The sequence below is a fragment of the Lonchura striata genome, chromosome 2 (assembly GCF_050655825.1).
Source record: "Lonchura striata isolate lonStrDom1 chromosome 2, ASM5065582v1, whole genome shotgun sequence".
Classification (NCBI taxonomy): domain Eukaryota; kingdom Metazoa; phylum Chordata; class Aves; order Passeriformes; family Estrildidae; genus Lonchura; species Lonchura striata.
In genome coordinates this window covers 93,095,716-93,117,840 of record NC_140704.1, presented here as the reverse complement: position 1 = coordinate 93,117,840, position 22,125 = coordinate 93,095,716, and the positions used below count along the sequence as shown (strand labels likewise).

At 43.1% G+C, this 22,125-nt stretch overlaps 1 protein-coding gene across 32 annotated transcripts in view; it reads right to left on the bottom strand.

Annotated features, from left to right (window-relative positions):
- The window catches only part of LOC110469722 (poly(rC)-binding protein 3), a 497,474-nt gene that overhangs the window by 9,559 nt on the left and 465,790 nt on the right, over positions 1 to 22,125 (bottom strand). For 13 of the 32 annotated variants that reach the window (XM_085573677.1, XM_085573675.1, XM_077784924.2 and 10 more), the window contains 5 exons: positions 20,773 to 20,829; positions 20,215 to 20,290; positions 18,378 to 18,430; positions 10,130 to 10,299; positions 1,503 to 4,382 (listed from right to left, as the gene is read on the bottom strand). In XM_085573677.1, coding sequence (XP_085429803.1) covers positions 4,034 to 4,382; positions 10,130 to 10,299; positions 18,378 to 18,430; positions 20,215 to 20,290; positions 20,773 to 20,829 — 705 coding nt within the window. In that variant the 3' untranslated portion in view covers positions 1,503 to 4,033. Of the gene's footprint in view, positions 1 to 1,502; positions 4,383 to 6,887; positions 8,872 to 10,129; positions 10,300 to 18,377; positions 18,431 to 20,214; positions 20,291 to 20,772; positions 20,830 to 22,125 lie in introns of those variants that run through there. The other 19 variants (XM_085573692.1, XM_077784945.2, XM_085573696.1 and 16 more) reach the window with 7 other exon arrangements.

The window sequence follows — 22,125 nt, the reverse complement described above, 5'->3', positions numbered from 1 at the left end:
CCTCACACAAATGTGCCCCTGCACTATTTTGTTTAAATCTTTCAGTTCTGCAAGGCACATGTGAATTATTAATGTGAAAGATACTACACGCCCCAGAGCTGTTGCTGCCCTTTGCCTGGCAACTTTACTGGGAAAGTAAAGCTTTGACCTACTTAGTGTTAACCTGCAATAATATATATGTATTTTTAAAATTTACAGTAGCCAGACTAGCCATAGAAATAGTTTTTGCTGTTGAAGAAATGAAGACTTATAGAGGTCTCTGCTGTGAAAGCAGCTTCAGCTTTCCTTTCAAGAATGAGAAGTTAAATACATTTCAAGTAATAAAAATATATTTTAAGCAATAATAACAGAGAATTTTATCAAATTAGTATTACAGCCTATAGTTTTTCTAAGGGTTGGAATAGCTAATTGTCAACACTGGGTAAGGCCTCCTGGGTGCTGGGGTGCAGTGAGCTGTTCTGTAATGCCCCTTGGCACCCTTCATCATCAGGGGTTATTCTGTAGCTGCATCTTTATGGAGAAAGCTGTTGATTTCTACCAGTCTCCAAGTCTGCATGCACAGCCTGTTGTGCCCTGGTTCCAGGCTCAGACTTGAGAGCTCTCTGTACCCTGGAGACCATGGGGAATAATTGTGTTATGCCCCAAAAGCTCAGCGGGGGCAGGGAAGGGAAGCAGGACACCAGGCTCAATCCCTGAAGGCAGATAGAGACCTTTGACAGAGCAGGGAGATGGAGGTTGTACACTCAGTCTTGTGTCATTAAGGATGCTACTCTTGCACTGCCAAAAGCTGTTTTCTCTTGAGGCCAGAGCAGTACCAGTACTGTGCCAGTACTGCCAATGCCCTAAGAGCAGAGGTGGCCAGAGCACAGCCAGGGGTGCTGTAATGCAGCAACAGCTCAGGGCCAGCCCCTTCCTTTTGCTTGTGTGAAGACAGAACTCAAGGCTGTGACTGCAGTGCTTCAGCAGATCTAAAAGAGGGTTTGAACAGCTGGAGCAGAGTGTCAGGGCAGGAGGAGACAGCTCCTGGGCCTGCTCAGCTCTCCATTCCCCATCCTACTGCACATTGCCTACTCCTCCCAGCTGTTGGGCTGGCTCCTGGCAGGGTGGAAGGTGCTGACTGGAAGCCTCTCTACTGGGCAGTGCTGCCGGGAATGTATTACAAAGGGCTTTAGTAATACAGTACTCAGCATCCAAGTTCATTCTTTTATATCTGATCTATAGCTCAGTCTGGGAAAAGACCAGAGATACAAATCAGTGGCTGCTTGTAATATGAAGCCAAATTTGTCTTTCCTATGCATTGTGAAAAGTTCTCAACATGCAGCTTTGTTAAAAAACAAATCAAGTTTTGTAGAAATACTGCTTACTCTACTAATTGCACAATCTGGCTCCCTCTAGTCCTGAAGAGACTCATCATGCCTAACAATGGGCTAACATCCTTACTAAGGTTGCCAGTCTTGCACAGATGTTGCACTGTTTCCCAATGAGCACTGGGACCTTAAGCGTGATGATATGAAACCTTTAATCATTAATTGAAAACAAGCAATTTGTCTGTGATCTTAGTTTGACAATCCATAAAATAGTGCTTCTTCAATAACAAGTTAGCAACTTGGTTACAAAGAACAAAGTTTAAACAACACAACAGTTGTATGCACAAAGCTACCACGTCTTTTTTTGTTTTTTAATCAGGAAAAAAATTTATTTATAAAAACGTCTCATTTAACTTGCTATCGAGTCTCTAGCTGAATACAGTGGTTTAGAACACTAACAGCCCATGCTTTTATACAGATTAGCCAAAGCATGAACATCAATGAAAACCAACCCCCGAAAATAACTTGTCTTTGCTTTATGTTATGAACCACAACAGTGTTAAAACTGGAACAGTAATGAAAGCAACACAAGAGTTAGGAAGCACAGTTGCTTAAAGAGTAAAGGAAGTGTTTTCTTTTGATGTCTCAGAATAATAAGAAAGTTAGAAATGGCAGAAACTCCTCTGTAGCTTAGTCCATAGAAAGCATTGTCTCATGGGGCTTTGGAAAAGTCCTGTCTGGTGGCTAATGCACTAGGGCATGATGAGATACGTTACAGGGCCCCCAGGCCAGTAACTTCTGAAGACAGCCTAAAATGTAGGAACAAAAATGAGGAAAAAAAAGGCAAAAAAAAAAAGAAAAAAAAAATCTTCTCACTATTAAAAAAATACCACTTGAGTACAACCAGCATAGAACAGCATTTCAGTGCAGGCAAGTTTTCTCACACAGAAGTTGGTGTTTTTTTTTTTTTCTTAAATGTCAATTATTGAGACAGTTACAATAGTCCAGAACAATTTTACAGCAGTTTTTGAGAGCTTTTAAATAGCTGTGATACCTTGACATTATTCCCAGTTTTTCCTTCATTATATGCAACCAGAAAAAAAAAAAAAAAAAAGAAGAAAAAAGAAAACCCACAAACAAACAAAAAACCCACAAAACAAAACAAAAAAAAACCCCAACAAAACCAACCAAAAACCCCACTCGGATAAGTGCAAATTGTAACAATGGCAGTTCTACAAATGGTTACAGTGACAAAACTTAGTGCAAAGGTGCTAAGGTGAAGAAAAGCCCACAGAATACAGAAATGACACAAAATACTGAGATAGTACTGAGCCCTATACAATAACACACTTTGAAATACCATGTTTTAGAAAGTATTGCATTTGCATTGTGTTTTTAGTTTATATTAAAATGCACTGAATACAGTTCAATTGTTAAAGCTTTGTGTCCAAGGAGTGCAGAGTGGATGAACATGGCGGGCTAATGGGATTCTGAATTTGGAAGTGGTGAGGAAAACAATATTGCATTATTGAGTTATGAAACAGAAATTAAAAAGAAGGTGGATGGACAAACATAAAATGCAATCAAGAACTAGTTCCAACAGCTGGCAACCAGCCACTCCATTCCCCAGCTCTCTTGGCTTTGGCTGCCATTACCTGTCTCGTTTTAGTTAATCTGAACATCCTGAAGTGCTTGGTAAAGGGATAGGATCTGTCCAGGCAACAGCCTTTGAATGACCTCTAAAATGCTACATGGTTTCCATGATTACCATACAACCTGACTGCATGATCAGTGGGAAGTTAAACAGGGATGTATTTTGTACAGAAACCCAAGGAAAAATTGTCATTTTGTCTGAGTAAAACATACACGAGAGGAAATATGATAGAGTGACGGCATCTGGTTTGTACTTGCTCTGAAGTACTTTTAAAGGAATAAGTACTGTGTTGGTATATGCAAAACATCTGACTGCAAAAGACGGAGACTGCTCTCTCTCCCTCCCTCCCTCCCTAAAGCAGAGTTCTTAAAATTATGTTTTTCCAAAGCAGAGAAAAATGGTTGCACCCTTTAAAAGAATCATGTGGAAGGGCACAGGTAGAAGCACCTGAAGTTGGTACCTCCTAACTGCCATCTCCTGCTTGTAGGCAAATTTTGGGATGGGGGTCTCCAGGTCGTTTGGGAGCAGCAGAATGTCTGAGGGGGCCAGCAGCACTTCACAGGGCATTGCAGGGGCACTAGTGATCATCAGAAGTGCTAGATTTGCACGTTCTAGCAATAGAAAAAATACATCAGAGATGCCAGTTTGCCATAAGGAATTGTTCTGCAGTTGGAAGGATCCCTGCAAATGGATCTAAGAGTATTTTTATGCCTTGCTGTCACCATTTTGCCTCATTTACGTTTTTTCCCTTCTCTTCACTGTATCTCCCTAGCGGGCAGGGGGCAGCCCTGCCTTGCTGTGGGGCTGCTGAGGGCCAGCCCTGGGCGCAGCCCCGTCGGAGGGACAACGTTTGGGGAGGAAGGGCCCGGGATGGCACCTGCTGCTGTTGGAACTAGTTGGTAGGTGGTGCCTGGTGTTAGGTGTTATGGAGAGCGGAAGACGACTTGAGTCGGCAACAGTTAACACTAGCAATTGAACAGAAAATAAAAGATGCCGTATTGTTTCCTTGATAACTAGAATCTACCACAGACTCTTGGCAGAGCTGGCAAAGCTTGCATTGTGTCTCATCCCTTCAATATGGAGCAAACTTCTGGCGGTCAGATTTCTTAACCCCGCTCGTCGAAGGAATTTTGGCAGTGTAAGCGGACAAACTCCCCGTGGCCCCCGCGGCGGCCGCGGCATTTAGTGCCAGGAGTGGGACAGTTTTCATGCCAAGCAGACTGGAGACAGGAACGGCATAGTGGGTGGTTGGCAGAGTTGGTAGGGGAGGGGGGGTACTGACGGTAGCGGCGGAGGCGGCCGCCAGCACGGCCATGGAGGTGGGGGTGGAGGTAGGGGTGGCAGACTGAGAGAGGTTCATGTTGAGGTCAACAGGGGTCGTGACGGAAGCGGTCTGGGTGCTGACTTTAGCCATCTCTAAGCTGCAAACGAAGAGAGGAAGAGGAACAAACAGGTTGGGAGGGTTCAGCCAGGGCGGTGGGGCCGGGAGAAGGAGGAGGAGGAGGAGGAGGAGGAGGAGGAGGGAAGGAGGGAGGGAAAGACAGCAACCACGAAAGGGCAGGATCCAGGATTAGATCGGTGGACGACGGGGACAGACGAGTGGGAGGGAGAAGGGGGAGAGAGAGAAAAAAAGGGAAAATGAGGGTCAAAGGAGGAACATGTTATGTGTTAAAGAAGAGAAATAACAAAAGGGTTTTCTATGATTTGATGGGGAAAACATTACTGAGACTCCAAAGTTCTTTCAGAACAGAAAAAAAAAGAAAAAAGAAGAGGGTAAGGGGATGTTGCTAGTTCATTTTACATATGTAAGAAAGAAATCTAAGGAATGCAGGTAATGGCAAAAAGATGGAAAAAAACGAAACTTAAAAGAAAACTTAAAATAACTATGAGGTTTACTCCCCAGCACTGGTATGGTGAATTTTGCTTTTCAAAATTAGGGTATTTTTGAAAGGGGGACGCGGGGGGTTTTGGTAATTTTTTAAAATTTGTTGGTTTTGTACATAAATAATACCCTTAGTCATTTTGCTAGGATGAGAGGAGACTGAGCAACAATTTGCTGCTTCCATTTAAGGCGTAAAGTTTTTTTTGTTTTGGTTTTTTGTTTTTGAAGTGAGTTAGTTTTTAATTTCATTCACTGTGAGGTCAATGTGCATTTTTCATATAAAACAAACCAGATTAGCCAGTGTGTTCACTTTGGTTGATACTTTCCCAGACTTTTTTCTAATATCACAACAAAAGATTTATGCAATCTAATTATCAGTAAATTAGCAAAAAGAAACACTGAAGAACACCCTGGTTCGCACAGCAGTGGTATCTTTTCTGAGCCTGCGCCGTGGTTACAGTGGACATGACAAAGCTTTGCAGCTGACACACAAGGTACTACATGGATACAACGGACACATCCTCAGACCGACCCCGCCAGCACCAGGAGCTTCCAGACTGACCTGACTTCCGAGCCCAGGGCAGTGATGGGCTCTTGGGAGGGTATAGGAAATCAAACCACCTTCACTTTAATCTAACTCCACCCATCAGCAGGCAAGATGAGTTTGGCCCATATACTTCTGCTTTTCTGTACAATTTCAGACATTAAAATACAGTAATTCCAAGGACACACTGTTTTCTGTATGCCAAAATGTTTGCCTAAATAAATACTCCCTTTGCCCATTTACTTGTTGCAGCTTGTGCACTGGTTTTTGGGTTGGCAAATAACACAAATACTAATTTCAGGATGCTTTTTACAGGTGACCAGCTGGGAGCTATGGCAGCCTAGCATAGAAATAGGAGTATGGGTTAGAAAACCTTTGCTAGCTACAGTTGCATGTGTGTTCCTAGTCACCCCTAGTTGTTGGGGTTGTCTTTTTGGCCATTACTAATTTGTCAAGCTCCTGAGGTGAGCTGAGGAGCTGTAGCAGCTCCTTGCTTCCGGAGTGAAGTGCCAGCAAGCTGCTAGCTGGCCATGCAGAGGACTTGGTGCTTTCTTCCCACACCTCATCAAGCTTAGGAAGGCTTCCCAGCACAGGGTTTGTGCTGGTCCCTGCAGGCTCAGAGAGCAGCTGTAGCCAGGCTGCAAGCTGGGAAGGAAACATGGTCGCCCCACACAGGGCTTGGAAAAGCCTCTCTTTCCATCACCTTTAGACACGGTTTTGAGAGTAACAGCCCCATGGCTGTTCATTGCCAGAGACAGGCAATGACCAGCACACTGCCTGCCTCGTGCAAGGATGCCAGGGTCTGCCAGGATACGTAGGCAATGGGGACACTGGACTAGAGCTTCCCAAAGCACTGCTGCTGACGGTGAGTCTGAAGGACACCTGAATTGGGTCTGAGCTGGGGAGAGGAGTGTAGAGGAGAAAAGGAAATGTTTGAGCACCGAGCTCCTCTCTTCTCCGCAAAGAAAAGAGGGCTCTTGGAGCACAAACACCTCAGCAGCTTTTCCTGGAAAGCTGGAAGGAGTGCATCTTCTGTGAGGAGCTGGGAGGGAAGGAGGGTGAGTGCATGAAATTCAGACTCCTTTGAGGGAAGTGAAGTTTTGATTTTCCTACCCCAAAGTCTTTCTCGGTCCCCATGGACGAGAAACTCAGCTTTTCTAAGCAGGGAGATTTTTCAGAGAGCTTTTCTAAACAGTGCACCCTTGTGCTGCTCGCCATCTACTCACACTGAGGGGTTTATGTCAAGACCACTGAATCAAAGACTCCAACTCCACTGTACATCCTCAGCTTGGGGATGTAGGAACTACATGTGATACCTTAGTGTGTTTTGTAAAACTCAGTTTATCCAGTTGGATTTTTTTAGTATTACTCGGTACTATTCTGGGATGGAGGTCCATAGAAAGGTACTGCAGGACTCAGTGTTTCAGTGACTCCAAATTTGTCTACTGTGCATTTAACAAAATTAAAAAAGTCCTTACTGATATGGGGGCGGGGGTGGGGGGGTGTTTAAGCCTAAGCTTTTTCCTGCACCAGCAGGGGGAACAGATCCCACAAGGCCAAAATGCTGGTGTTGGTAGCAGCCATTCCAACTCCCTGTCGCTGGTTTACTCTCACAGGTACGACTGTAGGAGTAATTTGCCCTATTTCCCATTTATTACTGATGGCAACACATAAGGTGGGAGTTCATCAGGTTTAGCTGTCCCATGGCAGTAGCAGTTTCCTAAACCAACTGTGGATGCAACAATGTGAAAGAAAGGGGGTGAGGCAGCCTTCATACAAAATTTCACAGTGACAATTTTACACTGTCCCTTTGCAGGCCTGCACCTTCTGAATATATACACTGAAGGCCACATCCTGTATTACCTGAAACTGGTGAAGAGAAGAGAGCAGGTGTGGCTTTGGCAGTCCTGTTGGGTCTGTGAATGAACCTCTCGTAAAAAAATACCTTCAGGAAACTGCCCTTCAACAAGGATCAAGTGCTGATGGCTAAATTAATTTATAATCCAAAGTCAGATATTACACAGAAAAACTAAACTGCAGTTCAATCTTAAAAAAAGCAGGGAGATGGAACTGGGTAATGAAAATCTAGTTACTACAAGTGGAGACCAGTTAACAAGACAGAAGGCTTTACAGGAAAAAAAGACATTTCAGCTGCAAACAAGCTAAGACACGCTCTATTCATACAGAGGCCAGCGCTCGGGTAAGCAATACAGAATCACACCAATACTTTAGAAAGATTTAAATCTCTGTCTTGATATGATATCAATATATTTATATATCTAGAATTTAGAATATACTATGTATATATCCAACACCAGATTGCAATAAAAGTCTTAAAGCAAGCTGATAAATGATTCTATAGATAGCAACTTTGGTTGAAGGATAGCTTAAAGATACACGTAACATGTTTCAGGAATAACGTGGACAGATAACTTTTTACATCTTATTTGCTGAGAAGATACTGGTTTATGCAGAAATACTGGCTCTGAAAACCAATTCCCATTAACAATAGAACTTGTAGGGGAGAAAAGTATCTACCTTATGCTGAATGCTTATATGGCTGCTATTTCTTGTAATTATTATTTTCACATACCAGACCACACTTTGGGCAGTCTAGGTGCTGTACTTGTCTCTTCCCAAAGCTGTTCTATGCCACAGTCTTTAGAAGAGACAGCATCACCTGTAGGAGGTTTAGGAGGTGGCTCCCAGCACACAGAGGCAGCAGCAGCGGCCTGGCCCTGCACCTCTGTCCTGCCCCAGCAGCTACACCTGACTAGAGCAAACCTCCTGCCTGCCTCACAGCTTCAGTCCTCCCCCAATGCAACTGAACTCGCACTGCTGCTGTGCTGGCACCTGGCTGGACAGCAGTGTCTCATGTGAAAGGAGAGGTCTGGAACAGTGTCGCTTTTTAAAATGAAAAAGCCACCTCAATTGCCTACTTCACCTTACAGCTTAATTAGTACACATTACTTTAAGAGCCTTCATTTACAAATGAAGTCACTTCATCTAGATACAGTTCCAACACATGGTACATAATAATATATGATAGTTTACTGTAGATGATGGTAACAAATTACTTCTATCTAGAAATTTAACAGGAACAAAATATTTTGTTTCTGGTTTCACAGAGTATAATAGAGATCCATGGTATATGACTGCTGAGGAGTTTTCTTCTTTGCAAAAGCATATTTAAAGACCTCATATAGACCCCATTCCGCCACAAGAACCATTAAACAGTAATCAACAGAAGTGTGAAAGTTCACAGATTTTTCTAAAGTGAGTCAAACAGTTTTGTTCACTAGAGTTTCTGTCTCTGGTGAGCAGCTCACTGCAACTCCATTAATAAGTGCATTATTTTATTTGCATGCTTTAGCTGTCTTCAAGATCCTAAATTGTTATCTTCTGAGATCCAGATGCATGCCATGTGGTGTTTGTGCAACTAAAAATGAAGGGGTCTATTCTCGTCTCGATGTGTGGGGAATCCCTGAACACCAAGAGAAGAACATATCCTTAAGGGTTAAAGGAGGGAACACATTTTTATTTGATTACAGGGCTTTCGGAAGTGACTTATATTTGCTACAAAGAATATAAATCAAGAGCTGTAGGTTGTTTTAAGATTCTGGAAATGGTTTATCTTAGTTTTCACAGTGCCACCCCTATATGTATCTTACCCTAGAAAGCTGCTTTCAGACTAAATTATGAAAAGCAGTGTTTTTGTCCGCTATAACACAGAGCTGCACAAATATCCTGTTCCTCCACTCCAACCATTGCAGTGATGCTCTAAAAAACTGGGATGGAGAGGAGGCTGGACCACAGGAAGCCATAGACCTGCTGTGACTGCAGCTCCCACATAAATCACATACTTTGTACTACCTTAACAGCAAACATAGTTAAACACAAAGCTTGATTCATATCACAGTAATTTTGTGTGTGTGGGGAAATAAAATAAAATAAAATAAAAAGCCATAAAATATATAGCTATTCCCCCTCCCGCACCATATATTGCCTCAGTCCAGCATTTATAAGTAGATCTATGAGACAGCACTATATCCATTGCACTTTCTTCTCTGCATAATTGCAAATAAAAATGGGATCAATTTTAATATTTTTCTAAATAATCATATAAAAACTGTTAAGAGACCTAAGCCATCACCATGGCTTAGGTAAACAGCCAGTGCTTTCATTAATTCTTGGACCAGGAAATGGAGAAGCAGACAGTTTCACCCTGTCTCATCAAGGAATGCTTCTTACACATTTGTGGTGCTGTCTCTGAAGAAGTAAATCCTATGCCTCTTCAGCAACCTCATGTCAGTTTATCAACTCTGAATGGCAATTTCCACTTTGTAAATTAAATCTATTTTGCAATCTGTTTCACTATATTTGCCATTCAGGATAGTAAAATAGGTCTGTGAAAAATGTTTTCCTCTAAACACTTCATGATTTTCATTTCATTTAATTTATCCACCGATATTTTAAGTGGATGCTAATATGAATATTCATATTTTGCAGCTTTTGTCATTCAACACGTAGCTGGAATTGCACCAGGTTAAGCTCCTTTTCATATAAGCCAACAGCAAACCCAGGTTCTAATGATACAGGCTTTACAAACCATTAGAAATTGAGTAATACTATGCAAAATGGACACTGCAAAGCAACTTTCTGGATCTACCCAGGACAGACATTTGCTGGAGAGCAGACAGAGCAATCTCGCAGAAGCATGATCACTTACAAAGCCAACTTACCTTGCATTAATGAGGTACTGTGCTAAGCTGATGTTTGCAGGGGATCCTGTGATTGTAACTTGTCGTTCTGCGGAGCCTTCTGTGGCATTAGCAATCTTGATCTGCGCTCCTGACATCTGCCTGATTTCATTTATCTTACTGCCTTGTCTGCCAATAATGCAGCCTATTAACTGGAGCGGGACAAAGACTGAGATTAGTGCCATAGACACAAGCAAAAACCACTTAACTGCAATCTGTAGTATTGCTAAAAAGACGGTTTTAAGCAGCTCAGTAGCAACAAAAAGATTTTTGCTCTGCTGTTTGGAAGGAATCTCTAGTGCAGTCTATTGGCTCTGTGGTCATATGCCTCTAGAACCAGTTTTGATGCTACATTAAGTCAGTATCTTATTTCTGGTACTCAAGACTATTCCACTGTCTCCATGGCAGAAAATGACAGCTGCTGTGATGTTGAGAAAACCAAACCACTTGCTAGTGGCAGCAGCAAGCCAAGAGCAGCAGCTGGAAGTCAGGCTGACCATCCACAGCTACTGTGTATGGCTCTGCACCTTTCCAGAGCGCTGACAGCCCTACACCTCCCTGGGTACATGTGGTTCTTGCTTGGCCAGGTACTGTGCATTAAAGTCAGTGGGATTTACAACTCTCTGACTGCAGGCAGAAGCAGGCATAGAAAGATTCTGAAATTTGTCTGCCTTCCTTTACAGAAACTTACCAAGACTCTTATTTTGTGAATAGAACCGAGCCTGAGCTGTGAGTGTGTGTGCATGTGTGTACCAAGGTGTTTCTCCTCCAGCATGGGGAGCCCCCAGGAGCAAGTGGGCGCAGAGCCAGCAGCTGATGCAGAGATCTTCTGGTTTCTGTAAGGGTGAGGAGGGGGGTTTTGTTCTGTGTTAAGGTAGGATGGGTGCTGAAAAGCTCAGCCATGGCCAGAATGAGTAGAAAATGGAAATTTTGCTCTACAGGTCTGTTGATGCTGGGATAATGTTGCCAGTTTTGCAGAAGGATATGCCAAGATGCAGAGACTGCTCTTCCCCTCCCACTCTTCCCACTGCTTCAGGCCCTGAAGTGTTACCCTCATGGTACTGTAGTACTTGGAGTAACTGGCCAGAAACAGATTCACATTGTCCACATGTTTTATCAAAAGAAGAAAAACCTCCCAGCGCAATCCTTGCTTCACAGTCAGGGACAAACAGAAAGCCAAAGTGGATACCCAGGTAGCTGAAACAAAGACCAAGTTTTGACAAGCACAAGAGGAACAGCCATGAAGGGGAAGAAATGGGGTGGCAGGAAACGCTCACAGGATTTTCCATCCTGCTACAACTGAGGGCCTTGCTGAGCTCCCTGTGCTCATCCCAGGGAATCTCAGTGTGTGACTACACGTGCCAGTGTAGAGGACTGGTGTGTGCTTCACCAGGAAGCCTCTGGCCTGTCTGTGTGTGCACCAATGTGCCTCAGTCTCACTGGCCTCCATGGTCTGCAGGGAGTGAAGCTGGTGCAGGACAGGAGAGCACCAGAGCAGGCGCCTGCTGGGGTCACTCAGGAAGCTGCCACCTGTACGTGCTGGGGGTCCTCCAGTGACGCCCAGCTTGCCACCCAGGGGGGCCAGTGCAAAGAATGTGCCATCTCCCAGCTAAGTTGGAATTAGGTAGTGAGAATTCAGTCCACGCTGGTCAAGGACACTGATGCTGGTGTCTGGAAGAGAGGTTTGGTAACCTTTGGCCTGAAGCTCTCCAAAGTCACCCTTCACTGCTGTGACAACAGAATGCCTGAACACCCTCTGCAAGCTGTGACACAGCCTGTGGCTTGTGCAGAACACACAACTCCATCTGCCATGCAGGAAGGATAGTAGTGCTGGGGGCTTGGGTTCTCTCTGGAGTGCCTGTCTCATTACACATTACTTAAACTGAAATTTGAGCAGTATCTGAGTATTCAAGAGCTGATGTGTTCTTGGAAGAAGTTCAAGGGACATTTAGTTATGGGCATTTGGTTTTACATAAAGAGACCTGCCTGAGATGCCTTGCTCTGAGATGGAATCATGTTAAACTGCATCCAAACACCTCTGGCCCATTTGGGAGAGGAACCAAACCTACCACAGACTATACCAAACCTACTATACACTGTAGTCTAATACTGTACTTGCTAATAAATATAATCATCAGTGACACAGGGTTCAGGAGAGGCCTGTCACTTTTGGTGTCCCCCAAGGTTCAATACTGAGCCCAGTGTTGTTTAACTTGTTCATCAATGACTCAGATGAAGGGGCTGAGGCCTCCCCAGCAAGTTCCCTGATGACACAGAGCTGGGAGGAGTGGGCAACACCCCAGAGGGCTGTGCAGCCCTTCAGAGGAACCTCAACAGGGTGGAGAGATGGGCAGAGGGGAACTGTCTGAAATTCAAGAAATGTGGGGGCTGACCTGCTGGAAAACAGCTCTGTGGTGAAGGACCTGGGGGTTTTGGTGGACAACAAGCTGTCCATGACCCAGCAGTATACCCTTGGGGCCAAAAAGGACAATGAGATCCTGGGGAGCATTAGGAATAAATAACACTACCCAGATCAAGTGAAATCATCCTGCCCCTCTCCTCGGCCCTGGTGAGGCCGTGTCTGGAGTGCTGTGTCCATTTCTGGGCTCCTCAGGACAAGAGAGACACGGAGCTCCTGGAGCAGGTCCAGTGTAGGACCACAAAGATGAGTAAAGGACTGGAGCATCTCTTGTGAGGAAAGGCTGAGGGAACGTGGCCTGTTCTGCCTTGAGAAGAGACAGCTGAGAGGGGACTTAATGAATGTCAGTATCTGAAGGGAGGGTGCCAAGAGGGTGAATCCAGGCTTTTCTCAGTGGTGCTGTGCAATACGACAAGAGGCAATCAATGGGCAAAAACTGATGCACAGGAAGTTCCACCTGGATGTGAGGAAGAACCTTTTCACTGTGTGGGTGACCAAGCACTGGGACAGGTTGTCCAGAGTGGCTGTGGAGGTGGAGTCTCCCTCACTGAAGATATTCATGAACCATCTGGACACAATCCTGTGCCATGTGCTCTAAGCTGACCCTGCTGGAACAGGGAGGTTGGACCAGATGGCCCACTGTGGTCCCTTCAACCTGATCCACTCTTTGTTTCACCCACTTTGTGAATACTTGTATTTTAAGTATCTATAATATACACATATGTACATACACATACACATAGTATGTACATGTATATGCACAGGTATTTTGACTCTCTCAAGATTTGGCTGGAAGAGCTCACATCAGATGTGTACCAAGCCCAGTAGTCTGTCTCTGACTGTAGCAGTAGCCCACTCTTACAAGAAAAAAGAAAGGTAAAACAAGAAATTGTCTGACAATTTCTTTTTGAACCTGTTACTCCTTTTGCTGTCCAAGGACCATGGCAGTGACTTGCAGAGCCTGCTGATGTGTTAAGTATCATCATTTGTTTGTTCACCTGAAACTTCAGCTGGTACACCCTCCTTCTTGATCTGTGAGCATCAGGTAAAAATGGTTCCCTCTCCACTTTCTCTACACCACCTCTGTCTGTTTTCCCGAACCTCAACATACCTCCTTGTGCCAAAAAAACCACCATTTCTCCTTGTGTCAAAAAAACTCCAAACAAATCAACCCTAAAACACATGTTCTACTTTTTGCCTTTTTCTAACTTTACTCTGTTTTTGATAAAGTTCTGCTGGCAAGAATGGAAACAGAACTGAGTTGGGAGTCTGGACTCTTAAAGGATGGGATCTGAAGGTCTCCTACCATTCCTCCCACCTCCAAATTACTGATGCTGATAGTTTCTCCCAATATGCTATGCATCTCTGGTTCTCTTCCATTTTTTTTATTTTCCCCGTAATGCTAAATATAAATGCTTTACATACATACATACATACCAATATATCTATATCTATATCTATATCTATATCTATATCTATATCTATATATATAAATAAATTTTCCTGTAATGCTAAAGCACTGACAGAGTCTAATAAAAGACTTCAATGCTGCAGAGCATTGACTGCCACAGGAAATGGAAGTTGCATGGGGATTTTAAACACTGGTAAAAAAGAATCAGTTTCCTTTCTTATAACGTAGTGCTTGTAAAAAGGGCCAAGAATTAGCCTCTGCAACTTAGTGTCTGCTGTCAGGAGCAGAGGGGTTGACCACAGGTACTCGTGGTTCCCCCTGGCTCCCTGCTGCCAACACAGCAAGTCCATTTGCTTTGGCAAAACCTCTGCATTAGCTGAGCAAGCAGGTGCTTACAATGAATGAGACTCTTCAATCTCTTTTCAGAAAAATACAGGCTGAAACTCTTAGTTTCAGGTTTGGGTTGGTCTGTTTTGCGTTTTTAACTAGAAAGTCTTGGGCAGAGTACTTTATAGGGGGAAATATCTCCTGAGGCAGATTATAGTTCTTTACAAATTTGCAGCAAGGCCTGGAAAAAGATGCTTAAATACACTGTATCTCTTAAGAACAAAACAATAATAATGTTAAGAAATTTCCTTGACACAACAATGCAAAATATGGACCATAATAATTGCATAGACTTTGCAATAAGCCATATAGAAAACTGAGGAAACGTGGGCTGCTCCAAGAGCATTTTGCACATGTGGCTCCCACTCATTGGCAGGGAAGTATCTGAGGTACCACAGGGAAATAAAGGCAATTCTTCAAGTCTGCCATATCCATCTTGGATGGATTGACACTTCTGTTTCTATGGAGTAGTGATCAGATTTACAGCTGCCTTAAAATGTTCTTGGTGCTTTCTGTGGGGTAAGTTGCTTGTCCCTGACTGCCTCTCCCACATATATGCAAAATATGCCAAATTTTTATGAGATGGATTTTTAAATTATTATTGGTCTGTTCATTTATTCTCAATGGATGTTTTTTGGGGTATTGAATTATAAAATCTTAAGGCATCTGTTATCTACACCCAAGGGTACTATATCTTCTTTCTTTTGAAGTTCTTTTAAGGACTTGTTTGTGCCACTTTATTCTGGGTTTAGGTGAAACACACTTCTATTATGTAACTTGGGCAGCAGTGGAAGGACAGACAAGATCCCAGCAAGGGAAGAAAGGCAACCAAATGCCCCTGTGTAAGAGACTTTGATGAGCAAAATGAGATACTAGATGAAGACCAAGGTGACTTCTGAGATGGACTGGGAGAAGTGTCCTCTTTCTTTTCTTTTTGGAGTTACACAGAAGTTATGAAAAAACCTAGAAAGGCAAATCATCTGAATTCATTATTTGTAGAGGAAGCCTCAGCTTTTAGCATGTGGAAAATAACTTCCTGTAAATTTCTTCTGTTCTCCAGTATCTCTTTGTTATTGAGCAACATTAATTGCAATTGTCAGCATATTGTATGAAGAAAGCAGCATGATGTTTTTACAACAGTTATTAATAACAGAAAAATAAATTTCTGTCACTGCCTAAATGCCAGAGGGAGTGAGGAAAATTTATTTTAATATGCAGCTACACAATTTGTAAAAGACTATTAATATCTATTAATATCTAGCTGTAGGCTAGGCTAAACTCTCATCTCCTCACTGTCTTTATATCTGATATTGCTCTATCATGTTCTTACTGAGGCATGCTTATCATTATCTTGGTCTTAAAAGTATGTAAAAGCATGTAGCACGTGTAGCTATGCACTAATTTCTCTGGTAGCTGCAAAGCACATAGGTATTTGCATGTCTCATGGTATTCTCGTGTGTGCCGGACTTTTACACAGATAAGCACAAATTCTAAGAAAGCTGTGCAACTTGTGCAGTACAGGGGATCCCTGGAGCTGGATCAGGCAAGGGACAAACCAAAGGCAGCTTCAGGGCTCCACTGCAGCTCTGTGCCAGGGCCTGCAGCTTCCTTCACCTTTATCCAGAAGCAATTACTGTGCCACACTGACAGCCTGCCCATCAAAACTGGGACTAGGAGATGCTTATTGGGAAAGCAAAGTCAAACTGCCCACACAGGCTTTTCTGCACAGCTGCTGCTGCCTCTCCCACCCTGACCTCCCTCCACACATAACATCTGATTGATGGTGCCACTGCCTTCCCACCCTGCTCCCTCACTGCCTCATTTCTTCCTGTCTCCCTCATATCCTCACTTCTCTTTCAATCATTAAGGTTGTAAAAGACCTGTAAGATCATGGAGCCAAACGATTAACCCAGCACCATCATTTCACCCCTAAACCAAGTCCTCAAGTGCCACATCCACAATGTCCATTTGAACACTTCCAGGGATGGTGATTCCACCACTTCCCTGGGCAGCCTGTTCCAATGTCTGACCACCCCTCCAGCAAAGACATTTCTCCTAATATCCAATCCAAACCTCTTCTGGTGCAATATCCTAAGACCATTTCCTCTTTTCCTATCATTCACTTGGGAGAAGAGAACAACCTCTACCTGCCTACCTTCTCCTTTCAAGTAGTTACAGAGAACAAGAAGGTCCCACCAGAGTCTCCTCTCTTCAGGCTAAACAACCCCAGCTCCATCAGCAGCTCTTCATGGGACTTGTGCTCAGACCCTTCACCAGCTTCACTGCCCTTCTCTGGTCTTGCTCCAGCACCTCAGTGTCTTTCCTGAACTATGGGGTTCAAAACTTCACACAGCATTTGAGGTGCAGCTTCACCAGAGCCAAGCACAGGACATTCACTGCCCTGGTCCTACCACTGCTGAAAAAAAAATATATTTTTGGCACTGGGCTGCCTGGAGAGCAGTCCTAGTGCAGCTGTGATGGGGACATGGGACACCAATATGCTTGGTCACATTGGAAGACCCCAGGGAAGGCACTTGTGAAATTCCCAAGCAGCTCTTGCTACCCAATAGGACAAGAGCCTGTTCTTCCCTCTGCTCTGCAACCCTGGGTATGCACACACAGACAGGAGCACAGAGCTCAGGTGGGCAGCACCGACCTTTTGGTCCTCTAACGCACACCTTGACACCATACACACATCAGAGCTCCCTCTCACCACCTGGAGAGTCCTGCAGGCTCTTCCTAAACCTACCCTCATGCTGGCCTTGGCTTTGCTCCTTTAGCAGGAACAGCAAGATGCACACTGTGTAGCCAGAAAAACCTTCTATGAGAATCATCGTGCAGATTTGTGTTTGCTTTCCACTGACAGTGCTGAGCTGGGGCATTTCACACCTCATGGATGAGAAACTGATGGTTTTTAAAAATTTTGTGTTGCACTACAGGACCCAGGGCCAACTTTCTCCCTCTCTTTCTCTGCTATGAACCCCAAAAGAAGGTAAATCAGAAGAGTGACCTTGGATTTACATCTCTGATGGCAAGAACAACATTTGCCTGAAAGTGAAATTAAGAAACTTTTGCTATAAGGATAAAGAAGGTGCTCCTAAAAAATTCTCAACATGAAATGAATTCAGTTGCAAAGCAGGAGCTGATTAATCAGAAGGGAATTTTTTTACACAACAGAAAGATTAAGGAATCACAGCACTCATATCTCCACTTCTTTGTGATTCTGTACCTTTTTCTTACTTTAAATCATTGCCACTGAGTTTAATAAGGCTTGCACAATATTGTAAGTATCTCTTAAGTAATATAATTGCTATTTGTGATCCCACTCATGCTTCAAAGCTTTTTTTACTGGAGGGGAAAACATCCATTTTCCAAGTGACTCATTTGTAATGAAAACAGAAAAAAGACCCCAGCACTGTCTGCAGTGAAATCCAATTAAAGGGGAAGGCATTTTCATGTGATTCCCAGCTTATCAGTTGGGCATTTTGAACTGTTTTAAGATTCAGCACCATGTTGCTCATCATGGGCATTGGGCCTGTCGATCACAGCTGACCCATAGCTGTTGGAGCAGGAGTGTTTCTAGCCCTTGTTTTTTAAATGAACTCTTATACTGCACCTTTACATTTCCAAAGTAGCTTTCTGGTTCAGGAAAAATGCCGTCTTGGGTTAAGTGTGGGGCTCAGTGGAGATGAGCATGGAGGACTCCAGCCCAACACACAGCACATGGGGCTGCACATTCTTCCACCCCCTGAGAGATGAGTTTTGGGAGCCCAGGCTTTCATGAAGCCAGTGAAGCCCTGTAGCACTGTCACCAAGGGGCACGAGAGAGGACAGTCACTCCTGCTGCTGCCATCCAGCATTTCACCAACCCCTCACACCCCTCCCCACAGACTGAGTGCTGCACAGGTTATTCTGGGGCTGGTGTTTACAGATCAGCCAAAGATCAGAGGTGTCCCCTCTGGTGCCAGAGGAGCGAGAGAAGAGAAAGCGATATGGATTATTGGTCCACTTACATCATTGGGAATAGTAAGTTCATGGGAACTGGTTGGAGTAGTGGCATCCAGTCCTATTTAGGGGACAGAGGGAAAATGTTACACCAGCTGTTTGCAAGAAGGGCAAGACACAACAAATGAATTTTTAAAGAAGGAAACATACAGAAAGGAGAGGAAAGAAAAAGATAAAAGAAAGGAGCAAAGAAAGACAGAGAACTGATAGTGAAACAGAAAAGAAAGCAAAGGATGCAAAACTCAGAGGGCTGGACTAATTTTAAATTACTCTTATTTTAATTAACCTTTAACCCACCAAAGAAACAAATGTCACATGAGATTCCATAGGGTCATCATAAAAAGCTTCTAGAAAATGAAGGGTTTCCTCTAAAAACAAGTCTCTGAAGCTTGTTCTAAACACATCGATTGAGAAATTAATGTATGGCTGAAATTGGACCTGTCTACTAGGAATTCTAGAATATGGAAAATTAAAGTGGGTGTCAGATGAACAATTAGTTGAAGAAAATACATATTTATGAAAAATAACAAAAAAAATAAAATAAGGACAAAGAAATTAACCTAAGAAAAACTGGAAATTATATGTAGGATTAGTTGCTGAAGAAATGTTGGGAAGGGTAATTTTGGAAGGGCAATGGACAAAGTACTCTAAGCTGCATACATCTGTTTGTAAATTGGGTGGACAAAAGGAAAATGCTCAGGAAAAATGGAATTACTGTTCTAACACAAAGTAACATCACAGAAACGTACATCTCACAGATAGAACCAGGAAAAGATTAAGGAACAGGATGTTAATGACAAGAATAAGGGAAACACAAAGCTAGGAAAGGCCATTACTTGTAGGTATTTTATCAGATACATCACAAAGAAACAAAAGTATGTTTTGATGTGATGAATATTTCTCTTATTTTTTCTTGTTTTGGTGTTTATTGTATTATTTGTAGAGATATGCCAAAAATAGTAATTTCTAACTAGAATATACAAAAATAAATATTCTATTTAAAAAGTGACTAATTTTGTTTATATTCAATTATGAATTGCATAAGCTTATTTCACACTGAATATCAAATAGTCAAGTTGCTCACAGAATTTGTGATGTATGTGATAAAATGTTATTTGCCATACAAAGCATGTACCAGTACAGATGCAATTCTGTTCTCTGAAGTTTTAGATGTCAAGCATGTATGTTGTGAAGTACAGTAAAAATGTTCATTCACAGGTTTAAGTGACTTCTCATTCTTTAATCAAGAAATCTCTCAGCTTTATTAAGTAGGGAACAAATTTTAAGTCCTTAAATAAATTTCCATTGCATTTTGTAGCTGTAACTGGGTTATCTAGTAGGAAGTGAGGCACTTGTCCCAGCAGCGATGATTACAAATGCTCTCAAGACATTTGGCTCTACAACAATTCAACTTTCAGCATGTCATAGTTTCTTTAAATGGTGCTTCTGTGCCATGAGAACCAACTGTTTTCCCATGTTTGCGTCTCCCTGATCCATGTCACCAAAGCATGGACAAGAAGCACTCCCAAGAACTTTCCTCAGAACCAACCGGTACATACTGTATGGTCCACAATAACTCTGCAAGGGCTGAACAGAAGAAACTCAGGGCTTTTAGCCAAGGGCACAAATGAAGCAGATGTAATTAATAAAAGTAACAAACAAAGCATGTTTTAGTAATGACAAAAGGAACTGTAACAGAGGTACGGGAGGGAAGAAGAGAGATTAATGTGCAAAAACAGAAGGATTGCTGGTCATTGACCACATTTATTATTAAAATGATGTAATGACCACGGGAAACAAAGCTGTTAAGAAGAAGGACATCCCCAGGGGGTCATGGGTACGTACCAGGGAAACCAGGGGTGGTCTGCCCAAGGGGAGTAAAGGGGGGATGCTGCATAGCCAACTGGTGAAGCTTGGTCAACTGCAGGGCAGGATGGGAAATTAGAACTAACCAATCAAATGGAATTATTTCAGAGCAGAGAAACCATCTTACGTGTTCTAAAACTGGATTAATTAAAATTATATTGAAAAATAAAAGGTTTAATAATTCATTCTAATCTACCATAGAGAAAAAAATAACCAAACTGGTTATAAATGATATCTCTACTGTTATTACATGTAATGGCTATTGTTAATATTAACCAATTACTGTAGAATTACATATTAAAAGAACTCAAATATATCACATGCAAAGAAGACCAAGATAACTGTCATTTGTTCCTGGGCCATTGTACTTTCCAGCAATTATTACACAAGGTAAGAGATGCAGCTGGGCTAACAATTGGCTATAGACCATGCTGGTTGGGAAAAGTGTCCTTAGGCCATATCTTTATTGCTAACTGTAGAAAGCAAATGCTGCCCAGAACAAATAAGAGGGAGAGGAACAAAAAGGGAATAATTTACATGTGCTGGACTCACGTCTGGATGAGGGATGGCATACTGCCCCTGAATCGTGAACGCCTGGAAACAACAAGCACAGTTAAGACACGGGTTAGTCAGCTGGGACAAGCAGCATTCCTGTTCTCCTCAGAAAATCTTCTCATGCCCCGCCCCAGCAAATGCCACCTGCATTGCCTTCCACACTGAATTGTTTAATTGTCTTGTGCTGCTTGATAACCCTTTACAGAAAGATCTCTGTCGGGCTGCTCATGCACCCCTCGCAAGCAGAAAACACCAAGTGCCACTGCCCAAACTCTGATGATCTCAGCCCTCAGGAGCTCTCTTTAGTCCAGCTCTGTCTGCCAGGAGCAGAGCTAAGGACACTGAGGAGGTCAAGGAAGCACAGGGGCTGGCCAGTGACACCAAGACACCTAGGGAAATGCTGATGCCAGAGCAGCAAGAGGCACAGTGAGGAGGGGACAGAGCTGCTCAGGGGATGCCCTGCCCTGTCCTCCAGCTCCGGACTGCTGCATGTGTGCAGGGCCACATGTCAGCCAGCTCTGAGCTGAGCCACCTCATCTGACAGCCACAGATACCAAGTGCCAGCTGGGGCACCTCATGGAGTTCATGCCCAGGCTGCTGTGCCAGTGGGTAGCTGAGCCTGCATGCTGATGGCAGCCTGTCCTGCAGTGCCTGGGCACAGAGCCAGTTTGGAGACAGGAGCATCATGGAGACCCCCAGCACAGTGGGTGATCTTCCCAACAAGCCAGATATCCTCTCTCCAAATCCAGCCACAAGAGCAGTGCAAGGGATGTAGTTTCCGGCATAATTTCTGGCAGCACTGGGGTGAGGTGTGGGGGTAAAAAAAGCACTTGAGTGAGGAGGGATATGATGGCATGCCTTGCAACAGCTAGCACAGCCCTTTATCTCTCCTGCTGGTCCTTTTTAACTCTCTGCAGTGGCCTACAAAGAAAACTACAGAGAGTTTATGATTTTCTATTACATATGAAAGGAATGGCATGTCAGAAAAAATGTAATGTGCTTGTGCTTAGACAGGCAGGAAAGCAGAAGGACAAATTATAACATAAATATTTGTAGTGGGAGAATTATAAACAGGAACAGAGCTGATTAACTTAGTTTGCAAAATACTTATTTGACAAAAGGCTCTTAGAAAGTAATGAATCCTCGGCAAATGATAAAACAATTCATTTAATGGAGTTTGCATATTAAAACCTTTAATGTCTCAACTGCATGATGCACATTTTTGCAGCAGAATTTCCCTTTTGGAAAAGAAACATTTAATTTAGTTTTTAAATTAGTTATAAAGCCAGGCCATAATCTGGAAAACATTATGCACATGAGCAGTTTTCATGGAAA